A 21605-nucleotide genomic window follows, 5' to 3' on the forward strand; every position below is an offset into this window, starting at 1 on the left:
CATTTGAGAAAGAGTGTGGGGTTTAAACACACACATCACCACAAGTGGACTAGGCTCCTCTTGTAGTGATTGTACAACGAAACGGAAATGGGCGCCAACATATTTGAACATGCCAATACGACAGACGCTGTGAAATTTTGCAAATGCCCCTGTACTATTGTACTAAAAGTAACTTTGTAGTATTTGTATATACAAATGTACCAACTGCAATGAAGACCCATGTATATCACGCATTAGACGTGAGACAAGATGTATACGTATGACAAAGGGTATCAAAAATAGGTTATCCATAAGTGCAACAAGAATGTAAAGTGAGCTAAATTGACTGTGATTGCCATCCCCAGGTTATCCTGACGTCCATTCTTTCAGATGCGTATATCTCCAGTAAGAAAATTTAAGTTGAATTTTATATAAACCTTGCCGTAAAACACCAGGAATAAACGCTCAACTTTGTACAGTGGATAACATTGCCATCAGGGATAAATACGTTAATCGTTGGACATACCACGTTCACAAACAACTCCCGCATCTTCATAGTGCCCACAGTCATGTGATCCCCAACCGTTGTGTCCACAGTCAGAAATGGTTGTCTCGGACCCATCGCAGTTTACATTGTCCAGCCAGATCGGCCCAGACCCCTGACCGAAGGCTGCTACTCGAGGAGCCGCTGTTGCACCGCGAAATCCCAGCTGACGACAGACCACGTGAGCGTCATCCAGCCCCCAATGGTCGTCACAGACGGTCCCCCATCGTCCGTTATAGAGCACCTCAACTCTGCCTTCATTGGTAGAATTTCCGCCAACAAGTCGGATACCTGGAAGAAGTAAAAAAATTGAAAAAGGAAGCAACTTACGCATTTTAATCGATTGTATCAGTTGATCATATGCTCCATCCAGTGTAAATCATTGTAGCAAAGGAATCTATTCTAACATTTCCTTATGAAATATACAAAAGAGGTCCTGATTTGTATGCTATGATTGATAATGTTTACCTTTACTTATTAACTTCCTAATTCTGTAGGAAATTTCAGGCAGTCACCATTTTGAAATTATGACATTTTTTTGCATTCTCAATATCTGATAAGAATTCGGAGACCTCATACGTCCATGAAATGTATAAGCTTTTGTAAATGTTTTTTTATTTGTCTCATTGACTATGGAAATACGGTCGTAATTTGCATAATCTAGTTTAATTTATGGTTTTCTAAACTCAAATGACAATATTTTTCGTGTAAAATTCCTCTCCTTTGTCATACTTCATTTCAACTTCATGCCCTCATTAATTATGCAAATGATCTCTACATTAACATAGTGTATGCATAGTGGTGTTAACCTTTAAGTAACTTACATATGTCACAGGGTATAAAATTCCCATCATTCGCCAATAAGGAGTCACAAAATTTTCACATTGATTATGCAAATTAGGTCATCATTTGCATAATTGGTATCTGCTGATGTTCCGCCTGCCACAGATTGAATAGATTACATGTACAGCAGTACCATTATATAAAACACTGTAATTATAGAATTTCCTCTTTAATTATGCAAATTAGGTATTTTCATAATTTGCATTTAATTATGTACAAGTCTCTTTCAGCTATCTACACACCATAAATGATGAAATACGTTGTTCCTATCTGGATGTATTGGCTTTAAAAGTTTTTACCAGAAACTAACCTGCAGTTCCAGAACAAGCTGCTAGGGGAATCAAACTTACACCACTTATTGCTGACAGGATAAGCTATCTGTCACCAAAAAACAATACCATAGCATGCTCAGGACAAAAGATACAAAAACCGGAAGTTCTGCTGCAGTACCAAGGTCATCCACCAGGAGGCTCTAATCTGACATTGACCTTCGTCTTTCTAAGACCTACCAACATACAAAATCATCACAATCCATAAAGGCGTTATCAAGTCATGCTGACTCCAAATGTGCGGAAACACACACACAAACAGACACACACACACACACACACACACACACACAGACACGCACCAAAACAATACTCGTATACTTCTTTTCGATTGCTAAATCTACTTGTACCTACCATCTAAAATTCATTACCCTGGCATATATCCATGTCATACCATGTTCATCGGGACTGTTAGTTGAGCGCCGAATCCACCGAAAACCTCCTTCACCACTTGTACCAGTCACCATGGAGTTACACTGGTCTGTATTAAAGTTACAACTCCAGCCATCCTCGTCTCGGTCTACGTAAGAATCAAGACAAATTATACTCAAATCATATATTATTTCTATGGTTAACGTTTTGCATGCATGTCGATAGAACTAGATGCTACTTAAGTCAATGATAACATTATCGGTTAAAAAACAATGCAATATGAACATACCTTCAGGTATTGTAACACCGCACTCGTACCAGCGTCCATACCACGTGATGCTATTTTCCGATCTATAACCGATGGCTCCCTTCGTGAAATTGTCTTCACGGCGATAGCGCCAATAACCTAAGGCAATGTTTTTAGAGGGCAAATTACAAAATTAATTTCTGTGACATGTTCTAAACCGTAATATGTTTGTTGTACTTCTACTGATTAAGCTATGAACCAGCTAGATATGATTTTGAAAACGTCAGACGTTTCAGCTAGTATCCACTAGCTTTCGTCAGTGACTGAGAGACCAGAGGGGAAAGCAGGTTTATATACACAACCTGTTGATTGATATGCAAATAAAGTGAAGACAAATTTTTTGGAAGTCGAAAAAGGAACAAAAGTCAGACAAGTCAAGACAAGATGATGCAAATTAGTCTGAAAGCTCCTGTTATACAGGACAGGAGCTTAAGTGTTGTCTGTCCTCGGGGCTGGGAGTGCCAAATCCCAAGTGCCGGAAAGATCGACCCGTAGCCCCCCTTCCCTGTTGAGGGTGGGGTTGTACATTCTTTCATATATTGCCTCTTTAACACCCCGTTCCCACCAGCGTGTTTCGCGGTCTAAGACATCCGTGGACTCGAGTTTGAAAGAGTGACCCTGGTTGTGTTGTAGGTGGTGGAAAATAGCTGAGGAGTAGCCGTTGGCACTAGGTCGGCAATGTTCTTTGTACCTTACTTTAAGCGGTCGACTTGTCTCTCCGATGTAGGTGTTGTTGCAATTGGGCTCCTCACATTTGAGTCTGTCAATAACATTCGCCTTGGTACCCTTGTGAGGTCGGTCCTTAGGGTGTACCAGTCTTTATCTGAGGGTTGAGTGAGGTTTGAAGTTAGTGGCTATGTTGAAGTTTTGGAAGATCCGTCGGAGTTTCTCAGATACTCCTTGGACATACGGAATAGTGATGTTGGCCTTGTTTTTGTTGGTCAATGGTTTGCACTTCTGTGTTTTCTTAGACTGATCTGAAGGTTTGAGCGCTTTGTTGAAAGTCCAGTTTTGGTAGCCACATTTAGCCAGGGCACCTCGGAGGTGTCTTTGTTCGTCCGTTTTGGCTTGGTCTGAAGTGACAATGTTGTCTGCACGATGGAAGAGAGTTTTGATCACTGCTAGTTTGTGTTCCAAAGGGTGGTGGTAATCAAAAGCCAGGTACTGATCAGTGTGGGTTGGTTTCCTGTACACTTCGAAACGAAGGTTACCATCTTCCTCTACGATAGTTTTGGTGTCTAGGAAAGGGAGCATGTTGTCATGGCTTGGCTCCTGTGTGAACTTGATGTTGTCATCTATCTGGTTGATGTGGTCAAAGAAGTCAGCAGCTACCCTCTTTTTCAATCTGCACCAAGTGTCATCTACATATCGAAACCAGTTGGCCGGGGGAGTGTCATTGAAAGTGCTGAGGGCTTTGTTTTCAAACTTCTCCATGTACAGGTTTACAACAATTGGTGAGACTGGTGATCCCACAGCACAGCCGTGCATTTGTTGGTAGAACTGTCCTTTGTAGGTAAAGTATGTGCATCCTAAGCAGAGTTCTAGTAGCTCACAAACTTGATCAACGGATAGGTTGGTTCTATCTGCAAGTGTATCATCGGCTTCCAAGGCTTCCTTGACTACTGACACTGCTTCCTTGGGTGGTATGGAGGTGAAAAGTGAGCACACGTCATACGAAGTGATGGTTTCATCATCCTCTACATGAATGTCTTTGATTTTGTTGACAAAGTCGGCACTATTCTGTACATGGTGCTGAGATTTCCCCACTAGTGGTCCTAAAATCTTGGCTAGAAAACCTGCTAACTCATAGGTGACAGAGCCTATACTGGAGACTATGGGTCGTAGAGGGACACTTTGTTTGTGGATTTTGGGAAGGCCGTAGAAAGCAGGGGGTTGTTCCGTTGTGGGGTTGAGTTTTAGGTAGGTGGGGCGATCCAGAACTCCTTCAGTTTGCAATTTCTTGAGAGCTGAACTGATTTTCCCTTTAAACTTGTCAGTGGGGTCCTTTTTCAAGGGCATGTAGGTGTCTTTGTCTCCCAATAGGTCCTGTACCTTCCTGTCGTACTGCTCCCTGTCTAAGACTACTGTGCATCTGCCCTTGTCTGCAGGAAGAAGTCTTGATTGGTAGCCAAATCTTTGAGAGCGGTACGTTCTTCCCGTGTGATGTTACTAGCAGGGGGTTTGGAGACTTTCAGGGTGGTAGCTACTTTGGTGCGCAAGGCTTCAGCTTGTCTCTGTGGTAAACGTGCCCGACGAATTGCTGACTCGGTTTCTGTCACAATGTCAACGCTGGGAATCTTGTTGTGTGCTACTGCAAAATTTAGACCTTTAGAAAGCAGTGATTTCTCTGGTTCTGTGAGAGTATGGCTACTTAGGTTTTTTACCCACCTCTCGTCGGTTTTGGCCTGTGCTTAACACTTAAGCTCCTGTCCTGTATAACAGGAGCTTTCAGACTAATTTGCATCATCTTGTCTTGACTTGTCTGACTTTTGTTCCTTTTTCGACTTCCAAAAAATTTGTCTTCACTTTATTTGCATATCAATCAACAGGTTGTGTATATAAACCTGCTTTCCCCTCTGGTCTCTCAGTCACTGACGAAAGCTAGTGGATACTAGCTGAAACGTCTGACGTTTTCAAAATCATATCCAGTTGCTTGAGTAACTGTTTTTTGGCATATCGTATTACCTGGATGTCTAACCTTCATCGACGTATGAACCAGCTACCATTTGTTTTGTCTATAAGAATGAAAGAACAAGGCATCTGATAATCAGCTATTCCAAGGTCATTGTGTACCAAATGTATCCTGCATCTAATGGCATTCTTACTGAATAGGCATTGCATTGTGGTAACAGTTGTTAAGCATATTATTCAAATGCGTGGTTAACAATATGGATTATATATTTTTGCACACACAAACACACCCCGATAGAAAAAAAAAAACAAATTTGTGATATGGTATCACTTGCACAAATTTCTGTACAAAATGAGGGAAAATTTGAATCGTTGAAAATTGGCCCATTTTGGTACGCTCTACATCTTTGAATAGTCGAATGGGTATGGCCAAACGAGCAATAGATCTCGGTAAAACGCTACCGCCTCAAGGCTCTTTCTAGTCACATAGTTGAGCTTACCTGTTCCACTACAGGTTTGATAATCTGGATCCAGTGACGAGGATGGGGGATCTGATGAAGCTCCAACAAGCTCACAGTGGTCCTGACCGTGCCCTGCACCATCGCCTATATTTTGGAACGTCCCGTTCAGGTTGTCACTCAGAAATATCTTGTACTGAGTCAGCGAGCACAAAACAACACCGACATACAGACTCTGACCTCCGTAGGTGTAGTTGCTTTTCCTTACAAAACGCTCACCGGTACAGCTTGTGCAACTGTTGCCATACGTAAAGTTGAACGGCTCCCATACAATAGGGAAGGTCGCTGTCGAAAAAAATAGGCAACTGTAGAAGGACTGATAAATTCCAGCAAGAGGGCTAATAAAGTTTTCGAGGGAACTTGAGATCTGAACACTTAACTCTTTTAGCTAACAATGTAAACACAATCAATTAAATGCTAATGAAGAAGAAATCTAATTATAAGCCAATTTTCTATGTACCAATATCAACATATAACAATATAAGACTCCGCTTCACAAAGAAGACATATTCTGCAATACAAAGGCATTTGTCATAAATACGAAAAGGCCTCCCAAGGACGATACGTATACGTCAAAATATGGCCACAAACGACAAGTCATTTGTACTTGGTTGCACAAACTTACTGCGGTTTGTTTCGTCACTCCAATCTAGACAGTCAGGATGGCCATTGTTCTTGGCTGAGAGAGGCACACACTCGGTATTGTTACACTGGAACTGGTCAGGTCGACAAGGTGCTGCACATATGAAAAATACAACCAGCATATACAATATATTTTGTACACGGTACTGATCCAGGTTATTCACCCCTGATTGCAAGTAAATGTGAAGAACCTATTTTTTTTCTCGATTAGAAATTATGTGAATCGTTCGAAATAGCATCTTTTGAAAAGAGAAAAAAACGCAATCCTATAAAGGCCAATATTGCAAAAGGTAGTAATAATGTAACATCGAGCAATCTGTCATTCGCAACTCTAACTGTAGGCATTGTTTAATCTATTAAGTATTTCCATGTACTGAAATACATGCTCTAGGCTAAGGTTTTAGACATCAATATCACTACAAAAGCATGCACTTCGGAAATTGTTGATTAATCGTATGATGTACCCGAAAGACAAATTGATGATATTAGCTGAATAAAAATAATCTTACGACAGGGACCAGATTCCACATCGATGTCATCAATCGCCATGTCACCTGTATAGCTGGTTCCTCTTACGCCTTCATAGCGAACCTACAGTCGACAATTTTTTACGGAATTACATTACGTAACATTGTTTCGCTTTGAATATAAATCAATATATGATGGTGACGACAGTATGAATAGTATGACATTGACAATTTGTAAGCTATTAGAAATTAAGAATGAGAGGAAGAATAAACATAAGGGGGCAAGCTAAAAGTAAGAGCAATAGTTAACGCATCTCTAGTCAGGTGGAAGCTGTAATAGGCTGCCAGAGACTCCAGGGACGCCAGCATGCCCAGTAAAATATCGTACAAGACAGGATAAAGACAGTATAGAACCGAGCTGCCAGGTACATAGCAAATTACTACAGACAATGATTGCCAGCATTGCACAGATGCAGATCTCAAAATAACTGGGACAACCTGTCAAGACAGAAGAAAAAAGGCAAGTATTCCTTTACTATAATACAACGCTATTAACGATTAGTCAAGATGGCTGTCCATGAATGTCTCACCAGCAACACCAGCATAACCAGAAGTCACCCTTTATCTTTCAGCACAAATACACATAAAGGCTGTTTCTTTCCACACACAGCCATTAATTGAATCAACCTACAGCCATTAAATGAATCACAAACATAGTGACCTGGTTCCATTGCGGCTTTACAGTCAAGATTACTTTGAGTACTTTTATCCGCCTTTTCAATTTATTTTTGAAGCACCAACACCGGCTGCATTTGACATGTACTTTGGGCGGAATGCCCCAGATAGGGCTTGGCCCAGTATGAAATAGAAATCACAACATTCAAAAGACAACGTAAACCAGTCTACACTTAAGATGATGGCTCAAATGATCTCGAAAATCCCTTTAGATAGCTTTTTTCACTCACCTGAAATACACTAGCATTTATTGAAATAGAGGTTGAAGCAGGTAGCCATTGATTTCCTTGATTTCCAGACCTTGTCCATACTAAAACATCAGGATACTGAGGTTGGGACACATAGACGTTCAGTGTGCCCATGGTCGCCCCATACATGTGGTAGAACCACCACAGGCAGTGCTGACCGGCAGAGCGAATGATCGGAAACGTTAAACTGGCCGTCGAACCAGTACTACCATACGTAGCTTCCGTGTACATATAATACCCTGAAGATGACAAAAGACAATTACATATTTTCTAGCATTCAAAATGTAAATTAGCACTTTAATGGTAAGAAACAACATCAGAGTGAATGATTGGCAATTTTCGACTTGCAGTTGCATTTGGAGCTCAATAACCAGTAGCTTCCTTGTACATATAAAACCATGCATATCAAACAAGTATACGTCATGACCGGTTTAAAAAAAGAATTAATGTACGTAAGTTAGCTGTCTATAAGCACCAAATATTGCAGTTTCAGTGTTTAAACTTAAAGATGTAATATTAACATAGCAAGCCAATCGTTAGTACACCAGCTTAAAACTAAAAAAATAGATAATTCAAAAGATAATGGTTGACATACCATATCCACTTGTATGGTCTGATGATGGTCCCGTAGAGGAGGAGGATGTTCTACCAGAGTGTCGGTACCACCGGAAACTCCTCGAGGCAGTTGTTCTAGAGTTACACTGATCTTCATCAAAGTCACATGCTCCTTCAAAGGTGTGAACTAATGAAGAAAAAAAAACATTGAATTTCGTTCTCAACGGTATGTTTGTAGATCAATCCAAAATTCATTGACTCATCAATACGAAGATTCGAGCCAGGAGATAGCTATATTGATTAGAAAATGCTAGGGCATGACCATAAAATTGAATAAAACCAGGTTTGCCCTCAGTCGTATGTCTTTGGACCAAAATTAGTATATTATTTGCCAGTCAATAAAACCAAAGAACCGAAATAAGCTAGCCATTGTTATCTCTTCGAAGGTCAAAATGTATTTTAAACCACTTCGAAGGTCAAAATGTATTTGAAACCACGCCCTTATGCCTTCGTCAAACGACATTGATCTTTACGACTGTTCAGTAGATCATATTCTGACCATTTGGTGGCAGTCGTCTCGTATCTTGATAAAGAAAGCCATCTTAGCATTTCAGGAAAAAAGTTACGTAGCTTTAACAAAGTCATGTACATGAATATCATGTGATATTCATGTACTCATGTATTCATACTTAAGAGTGTTTTTTTTAAAGTTTTTTCCCACGTCATACATACATATATATATATATATACATATATATATATATATCATGTATATGTATATAGGGAGCACTTTAAATCCAAGAAAAACTATCATTACGCCAATAAACAGTTACTCAAGCAGCTGAATATGATTTTGGAAACGTTCCGACGTTTCAGGTGGCATCCATTATCTTTCATCAGTGACACAAGGGAACTTGTGAAGAAAGCCATGTTTATAAGCTGGAACTATTGAATATCTATTTTATAAACCAGCTTTTATAGTTGCTTGAGTGAGTGTTTTGGCGTATCTTATTACCTAGTTGTATAACCCTCACCGACGTAAAATCTATTATTTACTTACTGCAGTTTGATTCGTCGCTCCAATCAGGACAATCCATACGATCGTTACATCTTGCCGAGAACGGTATACATTCCAAATTGTCACACCGGAACTCGTCCGACCGACAAGCTGCATGTAAGTAGGCGTATAGAGTAAACTGAGCATTAACAGAATATCGTGTAAGCGGCGGGGCGCCTTTACAGAGGCCAGTGTTCTTCAATGCGTCCTCGTCAACGCTCTTCAAAAAGAGTGTTTTTCTTTAAGTCTTTTCCCACGTCATACATGTAGGTGTATCCATATGTCTTCTGAGCACAGTAGAACGATGGAAATAGCATGTTTTTCGGAAAAATTGACTTTGACAAGTTTGTATCACCGGCAAGATAGGAGGGCGTCAGTAGAGAACAAAGGGTTCTTTGAACGATGCGAATGTAACTAACTGCGGAATGTTTCTAACCGTTGACAAATTGTGCATAATACAGTTCTACACAAATGCTAATCGTTCCATTCATGAAGTTCAGAGAAAGTGTAATATGATTGAAAGGACGAAGGGACTTAACAAAAATTTAACTCGAGCAAACGGGAAGTTTCCACTGATAGCAAAAAGCCCAACACCTTATTTATATAAACATGCCATGAGCACATTCAATAACAAAACTTTATTTATAAACATGCCATTAACTTGATATACATACATCGTCTCTTTGCGGTAAAGTTGGCAGAAAATCCGGATTCTGTCACTGACCCGTCCGTACGGAAGACCACAAAGGCGTTCTGGCCGGTTGTGAAGATTGTTCGGGCAGATGAACCACATAGTCTGGCCAAATGTGGTGCAAATGGGCTTGATCCGTCATAAACAACCAGGTGATCATAACCACAGTATGTTTCATTCTGGAGAGAGAACGCACTGAACCTATAAAAAATCAATATAAATACGAGAGGTTATTTCACCTGCCCTGTAAAAAGGGTTAATGACAAGTAATGATCTGATTTTGTTGAATACATGGAATATTAGCAGAATCCAGGACCATTTGAATAAATAAAAAAATAAAACAGAGCAACCCTTTTGAATATTATGAAGCAATTCATTCATCCTTCTTAAATGCTAAACATTCCTGTTAGTAGATAGTTTCCAGAACTATCAATTAACAGTTCACAATAAATGAACCTTATTATGGTCTTACCGGATGGCCACCACGTAATCTGTACTGACGGATATCTGCCAAGAACAGTAAACGTTGTTCGGATAGTTGCCTGGGTAACCTGGAGATGTGAATCTGCCAGAGTTACCACTTAAGACAGTTGGGTTACCACAGTGCCTGGGTGTTGGTGTCGTTACTGCAAACGAACTGTTTTGCGCTGCCGGTGTTGTGTTGTACCATGCTGGAAATAATTTTACGTCTTTAACAAGGATACAAGTACAACTTTGGAATTAACGCTTTGGGGATTAATGTCACGATAGCATATTACTAAGTAGACTAAATGTTACTGAACATAGCTCTTTATTGGATATTTCCTGATTTCACACGGTAGTGCTGCGAGCCGCCAAATATCCGAAATTCTAGTTTTTGTTTTATTCCTTACTATATCTATTGAAATGCTTAATTGATAATAATAATATTGAAACAAAATAATGGACACAATTAACCAGCACCTTTTTGTCAACCTCTAGAGAGGAATACATTGACAAACATGCAGAATAATTGCATTGCAATTTTGGCCCTAAAATAAGGTAGTATATGCATTTGTAATACATAAGAACAAAGTGGTTAAAAAGGTGTTACACAATGGCTATAAATAGTTTAGTAAGTTAAGATAGAGGAGGAATTGATTATTTTAAGCTAAAGGCTGTTACAGAACTTTCATAGCTTTCTGGAATTATTGATATTAATAATATAGTATTGAGACTCTCCTCGTGCATAGCGCATGTAATGCCTGCTTTACATGCACCAAAAACGTATTATTCTATATGATAGGTTTTTATGATTATTTCACCGCCATAGGACTATGCTAAGAGTAATTGATTTTAGATTTGTAGCTGCTTGAACAACGCCAGTCAATGTTTCACTGGCTGTATGTAAATAAGTGTGCAATTTAGCCGCCTGACCACACTATGCCTCTTTTTGCAATTAACTGTAACTGAAAACATCGAAACTTGAATTGCTAATGTTTAGCGTAAGTGAAAGACAGTTTTTGAAATGGACAAATTATAAAGATCAAAATCTTGATGGGTACCAAATGAGAAATTTCCAATGTACTACGAATGTAACGATAGCTTACAACAAGCCAACAGTGTTTTAAAAGTTTTCATCTGCCGTGAACTTGATATACGTACTTCTTGTTTCCGCGGTAAATGTGGCAGAAAATCCGGATCTTGTCACTGACCCGTCCGTACGGAAGAGCACAAAGGCGTTCCGGCCGGTTGTGAAGATTGCTGGGGCAGATGAACCACATAGTCTGGCCAAACGTAGTGCAGCTGTGCTTGATCCGTCATAAATAACCAGCGAGTCATAACCACAGTTTGTTTCATTCTCCAGAGAGAATGTACTGAACCTATGAAATTAATATAAATACGAGAGATTACATTTCATGGGCTGTGTAATACAGGTAAATGATAAGCAATGATCTGATTTTGTAGAAAGCAGGACCATTATTAGAATAGATGATTATAGCAAAACTACCGTTTCAATTACCTGTGATACATTACCTGCGATACTGTATTACCGTTACGGAGTGGTATCATTTATTAAATCGCAGGGAATGTGGTGCAGACAGCCTTGCATAGTACATCAGGGTGTAGGGAAGAGTCAACCTAGTAATATTCATTCTTCTAATGCGCTAAACATTTGGCACATGTTCCATGTAAGACATCGTGTTAGCATGTAGATAGTTTCCTGAACTCAAATAAACAGATGCCAGAAAGTCAATCTTAATAGGATCCTACCGGATGGCCACCACGTATCCAGTACTGACGGATATCTGCCAAGAACAATAAGCGTTGTTCGGATAGTTGCCTGGGTAACCTGGAGATGTGAATCTGCCAAAGTTAGCACTCAGGACCGTTAGGTTACCGCATTGCCCGGGGGTTGGTGTCGTTACTGCAAACGAACTGTTTTGCGCTGCCGGTGTTGTGTTGTACCATGCTGTAAATAATTTTACATCTTTAATAAGGATGCAAGTACATAACAATTTTGCATTTGGCACTTTGGGGATAAATGTCATGATAGCATATTACAACGTAGACTAAATGTTACTGAACATAGCTCTTTATTGGATATTTCCTGACTTCACACGCTAGTGCTGGGAGCCGCAAAAATCCGAAATGCTAGTTATTCCCTTATTCCTTACTATTAATATTCAAAATCAAATGCATAATTGATAATGATAATATTGAAACCAAATAATCGGCACAATTATGCAGCATCTTTTTCTACCTCTAAAGAGGAATGCAGTATAATTGTATTGTAATTTTGTCCCTAAAAATAAGGTAGTATATGAATTTGTAATACATACAAAGTTGAAAGGGCGTTAAACAATGTTTACAAATAATTAACTCAGTTAAGATAAAAGAGGAATTAGGAATTTTAAGCTAGAGGTTGTTACAGAACTTTCATGGCTTTCTGGAATTATTGATATATTGAGACTCTCCTCGTGCATTGCGTATGTAATGGCTGCTTCATATACACCAAAAACTTATCATTCTATATGATAGGTTTTTATAGTTATTTTATCACCATAGGACTATGATAAGAGTGATTTTAGATATGGTTTGTGTAATTTTAGATTTGTATCTGCTTGAACAACGTCAGTCAATGTTTCTATTCCAATGTGTTTCACCGGTAAATGAGCATGCAATTCAGCAGTCTGACCGTACTATGCTTTTTACAATTAACTGTAACTGAAAACATCGAAACTTGAATTGCTAATGTTTAGCGTAAGTAAAAGACGGTTTTTAAAATGGACAAATTATAAAGATCAAAATCTTGATGGGTACCAAAAGCGAAGTTTCCAATGTACTACGAATGTAAAAATAGGTTACGGCAAGCCAACAGTGTTTTAAAAACTTTTTCATATGCCGTGACACGTACTTCTTCTCTCTGCGGTAAAGTTGGCAGAAAATCCGGATTCTGTCACCGACCCGTCTGTACGGAAGACCACAAAGGCGTTCCGGCCGGTTGTGAAGATTGTTCGGGCAGATGAACCACAGAGTCTGGCCAATTGTAGTGCAGATGTGCTTGATCCGTCATAAACATCCAGAGAGTCATAACGACAGTTTGTCGCACTCTCTAGAGAGAATGAAATGAACCTATGGAAAACATAGATACAAATAAGAAAGAGAGATAATATTTCACTTCTGTGTAAAAGAGGTAAATGATAAGTTCTTATCTGAATTAATTTGTAGAATGCATGGAATATTTGCAGAAAGCAAGACCGTTAAATACATTATTATAGCAAAGCTACCGTTTTAGTTACCCGTGATACAGTCCATTTGCTTTTTAATATGTCAAACCGTGACGGAGTGGTATCATTATTAAGTCAGAGGTGGATTAGACAGTTTAGTATAATGCTATACAGTCCTGTTTAAATAATTTGTTGATAGATAGTTTCCTGAGCTCAAATCAACAGATGCCAGAAAATGAGCCTTAATAGGGTCTTACCGGATGGCGACCACGTAGCCAGTACTGACGGATATCTGCCAAGAACAGTAAACGTTGTTCGGATAGTTGCCTGGGTAACCTGGAGATGTGAATCTGCCAGAGTTACCACTTAAGACAGTTGGGTTACCACAGTGCCTGGGTGTTGGTGTCGTTACTGCAAACGTACTGTACTGCGTTGTTGTGTTCCATGCTATAAGTAATGTATGTAAAGTAAAGTAATATTGGTGGATACTTGTCACGATAGCATACATTAAACAAAATAGACTACCTGTTACTTAATACGGATTTTTATTGAATATTTCCTTGGTTCACACGCCAAAGCTAGGAGCCACCAAATGCCTAAACGCAAGTTATTCTAAATCCAAATTCTTAGTAATAATAAAAAGATGTTAAAACTCAGTATATTGCGTTGCGCAGTTTTGTTCCCTAAAACCAAACAGTAGTACCTAAAGTTTTTGAGCGTACAAAGTGGCCTGGGGTGAAAAGGACCTTAAACAGTGGTTACTAGTTAATTACAATAAAAGAATAAAGACATCAACGTGAATGTTAATATGATATGATATGAAAGAAAAGAAATTAATCTACTCACTAAAAGTGTCGTTCCAGGCAGTGAAGCTGGCGACAAATCCAGAATCAGTCACCGACTCGTCGCTGTAGAATTCCACGAAGGCAGAACTTCCTGCTGTGATGACGGGACCAACAGACGAACCACAGAGAGTTGCGATCACCGGAGAGGAGATGTTTGGTCCATCATGGATTCGCAGTCTGTCCCATATACACGTCCTGCCACCATGCTCCACGTTAAAGTCACCAAAACTAGATATTTTAAAGGTAAAGTCACACATCGATAACATATTGGAGGAAAAAAACAAAGAAAGTTTTTTTTTTTTTACCCTCGGGGGAGGAGACATCCTTCTGCGGAAGGGTTTCGTGAGAGATTTAGATTTTCATGTTCGCAGCGGTTTCTCGCGTTTGGGTGGACGTATTTTTTTGGACTCGGTGTACGTTTTGCTATTGGCTGTAGATGATGCACGTTCTTTTGTGTTTATTGTATATGTGTTTTCGGTCGTGAAAATGGTGCCTTTTGGTGGCCCCAGAACACCCTTTTGAGCGTGGAAATGGTCGCGACCGTTGACCTTTGGCGTTTTTTAATATATTTTTTATAAATTCTTTGTTTGAAACCCTAGTCCTGTTAACACAACCAAGAACGTTAAATCCAACACATAAAATTCAACACCATCAACTAAACATAACAAACAACATATAAAAATATACAATAAAAGGCCCGGAGGTATTTTACTTGTTTATAGCTTTAACGTCAGGTACATAACAAAAGAACTATGCAAATCTAATCTATTTTTAACATTATGAATTTAATAAAAATCCATCTTCCATTCCCAAAACCGTGACTGACTGTGCAGTTTATTGAACCGAAGAGTGTGATACAAAAGACAACAAAACACAAAAAGGGTTGAAAGGGTTAGTCATGAGTACCATTTATACATATTGCTAATATCTTATTTTTTCGTTTCCGCAAACAAAAAACAGCGAGAGACAGTCTGATCATTGACCCGGTCAGAGAGTAGTTGGAACGGAAGAATAGGAGGAAACTGGGCATAAACAATATGTTTTCCTTCTGTAAACATAATGACGTTGGTCACTGTTGAATTAAAATGAGATGTCTTACCGTAAGAGCACAGCTTTTCCCGGACTGACATTGATCTGCCAGGTACAGTTGGTGGAGAGGGGGTATTGCCTTGGCCAGCTCGGGGAGGCAAAGCTGCCGGAATCACTGTCAAAAACAGTCAGATTCTCACAAGAGCTCACGCCGAGAGATGCGGAAACTGAAACGTTGAAATAAATTGAATCACTGATTATTGCAAAGATTACAATCACAATTATAAACGATTGTTTTGGAATTGAAATCTTTCTAAGAACTATTTGTTAGGATGGGTAACCAAAGATCACCTTTAAAAGTAAATATTTACAATTCAAACAATATTTCACACTATACCTCAATCTATATCTATTTCAATAATGTGTTAATATTCACCATGCAATAAAACTTTCTTACTGTATTCAATAATAACAAGATTAATAACCATATTACTAACAATTATATATCGTTGATATTCACTTTTGCACCCATTGTACATATTACATTATGTTCTGAACTAAAAGTAACGCAATTCCAATTTGGTGTACGTTGATGATTTAATTTGCGTAAATTAAAAAGGGAAATTTACATTTTATTGTATAAAATGACAGGAGTTTAATACTTATTAGATATTTAATTTGATTCCATATAAACATTAATTCATGGATATAAAGAAAATAGACAAAAGATGCTTTTCCGTGATGAATGATACAGTGCGATACATAAGGTATCAACGGACAGAGATATTCTCCAACAAATAGTTGTTTTACTTGTGCATGTTGGAATAGGATGACTCCATGTTCCGTTAGCTTGGCATGCCGTATCAGCAGCGCCGTTCAGTTCGTATCCCAGGTTACAGGTGAAGTTGACCACGATTGGGTAGGCGTGTGGTCCGAGAGGACGTAGAGCTCCGTTAGTTGGGACCGTTACCGTCGGACATGGCCTGGCTGAAATGGTGAATAATCTGCTGTTTATATATGGAAAACAAATGTTTACGTGATTAATTAAAAAAATAAATCTTTCTTTCTGTCTGAATATTGGAAGTGCGTTTGAATATATATATATATATATATATATATATATATATATATATATATATATATATTTATATAAATTTATTCCATATCAATCTTACGTGTGCATGTTGGAGCAGGACTGCTCCACGTTCCGTCAGCTTGGCACGTTGAAGTAGCAACGCCGTTAAATTGGAATCCCGGGTTACAGCTGTAGGTAACCGTGTTCGGGTAGATCAGACCGCTCACCGCTCCGTTAGCTGGGGGCGGCGGGGGCGGGCATTGTGGAGCTACAATGGAATGTACAAATAGACAAACAATTACTGCCAAACATGTAGCTATACATGAAAACATAAAATTTTGGGTATGCCTTTAGCTGCTCAGTAGGTTACATTTACATGTTTAGGTGACCGATCTTTCTGACATAAACCTGTTGAACATGCATGTTACGCTATAGGTTCTACGACTTTGTATACAAAATGGCGTCGATTGCTTGTATGATACTTGTATGCTTGTCTGTTTGGAACGCTGAATATTGAAATGGGAAGCCTTTTCTCACATTCTGTCCACTATAGTATAGGCTATATATACTGTATATTCATATACAATTATAATTAATTTTTCTAGAAATTGCTCGTGTATATATTAGTACGTAATCAATGTTTGTTGGCATAAATCTACAAACCATGCCCTTAAGTCATCAATATACAAGTCGCCACAATTGCATTCTAGTTTCTGTCAGCCTCTGGCCATGTAGCACTGGTAACACTATCTGCTGAAGGTCTGTAAACTATAATTCGCTGGGCATTGCTAACTAGCCTAGCTAAAATCAATCTCTAACTCGGTCTTACGTGTGCATGTTGGAACAGGACTGCTCCATGTCCCGTCAGCTTGACAGGTCGTAACAGACGCGCCGTTCAGTACGTATCCCGGGTAACAGATGAAGGTGATCATGGTTAGGTAGGAGGTCGCTGTGGTGCTGAGCGCTCCGTTAGCTGGGGCCGTCAGCGCCGGACATTGAATAGCTATAATGGCTAAAATGGTCGAGAACCCTAAGTTTAATTTTTTTCGGATAACTATTTCTGTTCTGGACATTAACTAAACAAGACATGTTAATCTTCATCATGTTTTGAAAACGCCATTCAGAAATATACTAGTATGCGATGTATCTTATAACAAACAAATATTTCATTCATTCAATACAGAACGTTACTCGATCTCTTTATCTTCTGAAGGTCTACATATCACAATTCGATGAAATGTAAATTGCAAAAAAATTAATTCCTGTCAAACATATTGAAATAGCTTGAAATGAAACACAATATATTATACATGTATGCATGTATGTATACATGTATTATGCCTTTAACCCCTTTCTGTACTGAAAATGTACTGTACTAATTGTTCTTTTACTATCTGGTGGATGTCTTTAATCAATCCAAGGACATTTCAATTTGTTAAAAGAATATCAATTCACGCCTTACGTGTGCATACTGGGACAGGATGACTCCACGTTCTGTCAGCTTGGCAGGTCGGAGTAGAAGCGCCGTTCAGTACGTATCCCGAGTTACAGGTGAAGGTGACCCCGTTCGTGTAGGAGATCGGACCGGTAGGACTCACCGCTCCGTTAGCTGGGGCCGTACGGGCCGGACATTGCACCGCTGAGATAGTTCACATGGTCAATACTTACTTACATGGTCAATAACCCTTTTAAAGAAACTATTTCTATTCTGAAGATTTACAAAACTATAACCGTTATTCATACCTGAATACTGAAAGGTTACGTGATCCCAGCTTCTACTTCTCTCTTTACTAGTACTGTTTGGTGAATGCCTGCATACTAAAATAAATGGAAAATTGGTCTAAAGCTTATCATCAACTTGCAACTCATCTTACGTGTGCATGTTGGAACAGGACTGCTCCATGTTCTGTCAGCTTGGCAGGTCGTAGTAACAGCGCCGTTCCGTACGTACCCCGGCTTACAGGTGAAGCCGACTACAGTCTGGTAGGTCCTGTCTGTGGTACTGAGCGCTCCGTTAGCTGGGGGCGTCTGGGGCAGGCATACGATCGCTGAAATTGAAAGCACAAAAAGAAACAAATCCAGTTGAATATGCAGCAAGAAATGAAATACATCACAATATCTTAAATAGAAGTATGCTTTGTGCTGAATATATATATATATAAAGTGTGTCTAGGTGATGAATTGATCTTTGTGCTATATTGAATATTGAAGTGGGCAGCCTTTCTGGCATTCTGACCACTCTGGTATAGGTGTTTTGATATTCAGTTTTGCTAGAAATTACTCGTGTATATGTTAGTGCAAAATTAAAATATCACGGTTGCCTGTTGCAGGACTGTCCCATGTTCCGCCAGCCTGGCAATGTAGCACTTGTATTACCAAACGCTATCTGCTGAGAGCTGCAAACTACGATTAGCTGGGCATTGCTAACTTAGACTTAGTAAAATCAGCCTCCAAATCGATCTTACGTGTGCATGTTGAAACAGGATTACTCCATGTCCCGTCTGCTTGGCAGGTCGTAGCAGCAGCACCGTTCAGTACGTATCCCGAGTTACAGGTGAAGGTGACCACGGTCTGGTAGGAGGTCGCTACTGTGCTGAGCGCTCCGTTACCTGGGGCCGTCAGCGTCGGACATTGTATAGCTGCAATGGCTGAAATGGTCAAGAACTTTTTTTCAGATAACTATTACTGTTCTATATGATGAACAAAACAATAAATGTCTTTATCACGTTTCAAATACAGAAAGGTTACTCGATTGCCTCCAATTACAGAAATGTATTATGTATGCCTTTAGGCCAGGTTGATTTAATTATATGGATGACAGCCTCTGGGAACCCCAAAACTGACGCGAGTATGCGAATAAAAAGTTTTGTCCTAAAAAGTTGCCTTTATTATGAAATCTACGTGGTCATGAAGGTTGAACAGATGACACAGAGTATGGTATGGGGACTAATCTACTCTTCAAATTCATTTCTTTACATTTTTGTCTTTTTCGTTTGATTTTGGCATTCTATGACATTGGTATCGTTTTCCAATCATTTTTTTTGCAACTTACGGTATATATATATGCTTATTTTGTAACTGGTACGACTTACAGTGTGGTTGAAAACTTTAGGGGGGGGGGACGGCCGAAAATTCATGCGCGCGTCAATGTCATCCATATAATCAAATCAACATGGCCTTACCCATCCCTTTACTGAAAAAAAAACTAAATGCCTTTTTACTATCTAGTGCATGTCGTATATAAATCCATAGACATTTTGATTCTCAGAAAAAATAATAACTTGCAGGTGGTCTTACGTGTGCATACTGGATCAGGATTACTCCATGTCCCGTCAGCTTGGCAGGTCGGAGTAGCAACGCCGTTCAGTACGTACCCCGAGTTACAGCTGAAGGTGACCCCGTTCGGGTAGGAGACCGCTCCGGTAGGAGTCACCGCTCCGTTAGCTGGGGCCGCCCGAGCCGGACATTGGACCGCTGCAATGGTTCACTTGGTCAGTAACCCTAGTTGCCTCCATGAAAAATGGAAGTATTTTTTGCGTGTCTGTCTGTGCGTGTCTGTCTGTCTGTGTGTCGTATTTCCCCTACTTTGTCAGCATAACTTAAGAAGGCCTTAATGGATTGTGATGATATTTGGTATGTTGGTGGGTTCTCCTGGTGGCTGACCTTGGTACTGCAGCAGAATTTCCCGTTTTCGTATCTTTTGGCCTGAACATGATACGGAATTGACTTTTTAGTAACAGATGGCTTTTTCTGTCAGTGCTGTGGGTTTTGCCCCCCTAGCTGGTTGCTCTGGAACTGGAGTGGACTTTCTGGCGAAATCTTTTAAAGCGGATAAGTCCAGAAAGAAACAACGTATTTTCATCATTTTTGGTTCGTAGATAACTTGGACAGAGATGTACATAATTAAACGTAAATTATGCAAATAAAGACATAATTTGCATAAATAAAGGGAAATACTATAATTACAGTGCTTTACGCAGTAGCACTTTTATGTGTATGTTTTTATGTGATATATTTAATGTATGGCAGGTGGAACATCAACAGATACATTTGTACTAATTATGCAAATGATGATCTAATTTGCTTAATTAATATGAGAATAATTTCCATCATTCACCTTATTGGAATTATTCTAAAGATATACAAAACTATAACTGTTAATCATGTTTTAATACTGAAACATTACGTGATCCTGGCTTTTAATTTTCTCTTACTAGATCTGTTTGGCGAATGTCTGCCTAGTAACGTAAGCGTCGGACATTGTCAAACTGAAATGGTAAAATCGTAATATCTGCGGTCGTATGTTCTCGTCACTAACGGTTTGCAAGAAATTTCAGCTTTCCACAGTATCAAACGCATCTTACGTGTGCATGTTGGAACAGGATGACTCCACGTTCCGTCATCTCGGCACGTCGGATAAGGAATGCCGTTTAGTGCATATCCCGAGTTACAGGTGAAGGTGACCCCGTTCGGGTAGGAGACCGCTCCGGTAGGACTCACTGTTCCGTTAGCTGGGGCCGCCCGAGCCGGACATTGGACCGCTGCAATGTAAAGTACAAAAAGTAATAATTCCTATAAAGCATCTAGCTAGAAAAGACAACACAATATCTTATATGTGCCTTTTGCTGAGTAGGACACGTACGTACGTCTAGGAGATAATTGGACACACAACAACCTGCAAACGAAGCATCTTGTGTTCTAAATGACTGTGTATTGAATTATATTCTTGACTCCACAAACCGTACTGTTTGCCAGCGCTTAAATTCTGAAAGGGACGACACTTCTGATATCCTCACCGCTAAATGGCCGTTAAATGATTTATTTATCTTGCGAGGAATTTCTTGTGTATACTAGTGCCAGATTAATCTTAAGTGTGCATGTTGGAACAGGATGACTCCACGTTCCGTCGGCTTGGCACGTAGGGTTAGGAATGCCGTTCAGTACGTATCCAGGGTTACAGGTGAAGGTGGCTCCTTCCGGGTAGGAGACCGCTCCGGTAGGAGCACTGTCGAGCTGCAATGTACAAAGTACAAAAGAAATAATTCCTAT

At 39.5% G+C, this 21605-nt stretch overlaps 2 protein-coding genes across 2 annotated transcripts in view; both read right to left on the minus strand.

Annotated features, from left to right (window-relative positions):
• The window catches only part of LOC109483321 (MAM and LDL-receptor class A domain-containing protein 2-like), a 43703-nt gene extending 28994 nt beyond the window's left edge, over positions 1-14709 (minus strand). The window contains exons 1-16 of the mRNA XM_019786310.1: positions 14454-14709; positions 13865-14054; positions 13295-13512; positions 12151-12349; positions 11542-11759; positions 10391-10589; positions 9902-10119; positions 9231-9338; positions 8211-8357; positions 7598-7854; positions 6675-6756; positions 6149-6259; positions 5506-5808; positions 2357-2473; positions 2090-2215; positions 506-814 (exon numbers count right to left, since the gene is read on the minus strand). Of these exons, the coding sequence (XP_019641869.1) occupies positions 506-814; positions 2090-2215; positions 2357-2473; positions 5506-5808; positions 6149-6259; positions 6675-6756; positions 7598-7854; positions 8211-8357; positions 9231-9338; positions 9902-10119; positions 10391-10589; positions 11542-11759; positions 12151-12349; positions 13295-13512; positions 13865-14054; positions 14454-14709 (3058 nt within the window). The remainder of the gene's footprint in view (positions 1-505; positions 815-2089; positions 2216-2356; positions 2474-5505; positions 5809-6148; positions 6260-6674; positions 6757-7597; positions 7855-8210; positions 8358-9230; positions 9339-9901; positions 10120-10390; positions 10590-11541; positions 11760-12150; positions 12350-13294; positions 13513-13864; positions 14055-14453) is intronic.
• Positions 14710-15547: 838 nt separating this feature from the next.
• Positions 15548-21605, minus strand: part of LOC109483322 (sushi, von Willebrand factor type A, EGF and pentraxin domain-containing protein 1-like) — a 27009-nt gene continuing 20951 nt past the window's right edge. Inside the window, exons 17-25 of the mRNA XM_019786311.1 lie at positions 20921-21097; positions 19854-20030; positions 19022-19204; positions 18431-18604; positions 18019-18195; positions 17386-17568; positions 16657-16824; positions 16292-16468; positions 15548-15708 (exon numbers count right to left, since the gene is read on the minus strand). Coding sequence (XP_019641870.1) covers positions 15548-15708; positions 16292-16468; positions 16657-16824; positions 17386-17568; positions 18019-18195; positions 18431-18604; positions 19022-19204; positions 19854-20030; positions 20921-21097 — 1577 coding nt within the window. The remainder of the gene's footprint in view (positions 15709-16291; positions 16469-16656; positions 16825-17385; positions 17569-18018; positions 18196-18430; positions 18605-19021; positions 19205-19853; positions 20031-20920; positions 21098-21605) is intronic.

The sequence above is a fragment of the Branchiostoma belcheri genome, unplaced genomic scaffold (genome assembly GCF_001625305.1).
Source record: "Branchiostoma belcheri isolate BF01 breed outbred unplaced genomic scaffold, Haploidv18h27 scaffold64, whole genome shotgun sequence".
Classification (NCBI taxonomy): domain Eukaryota; kingdom Metazoa; phylum Chordata; class Leptocardii; order Amphioxiformes; family Branchiostomatidae; genus Branchiostoma; species Branchiostoma belcheri.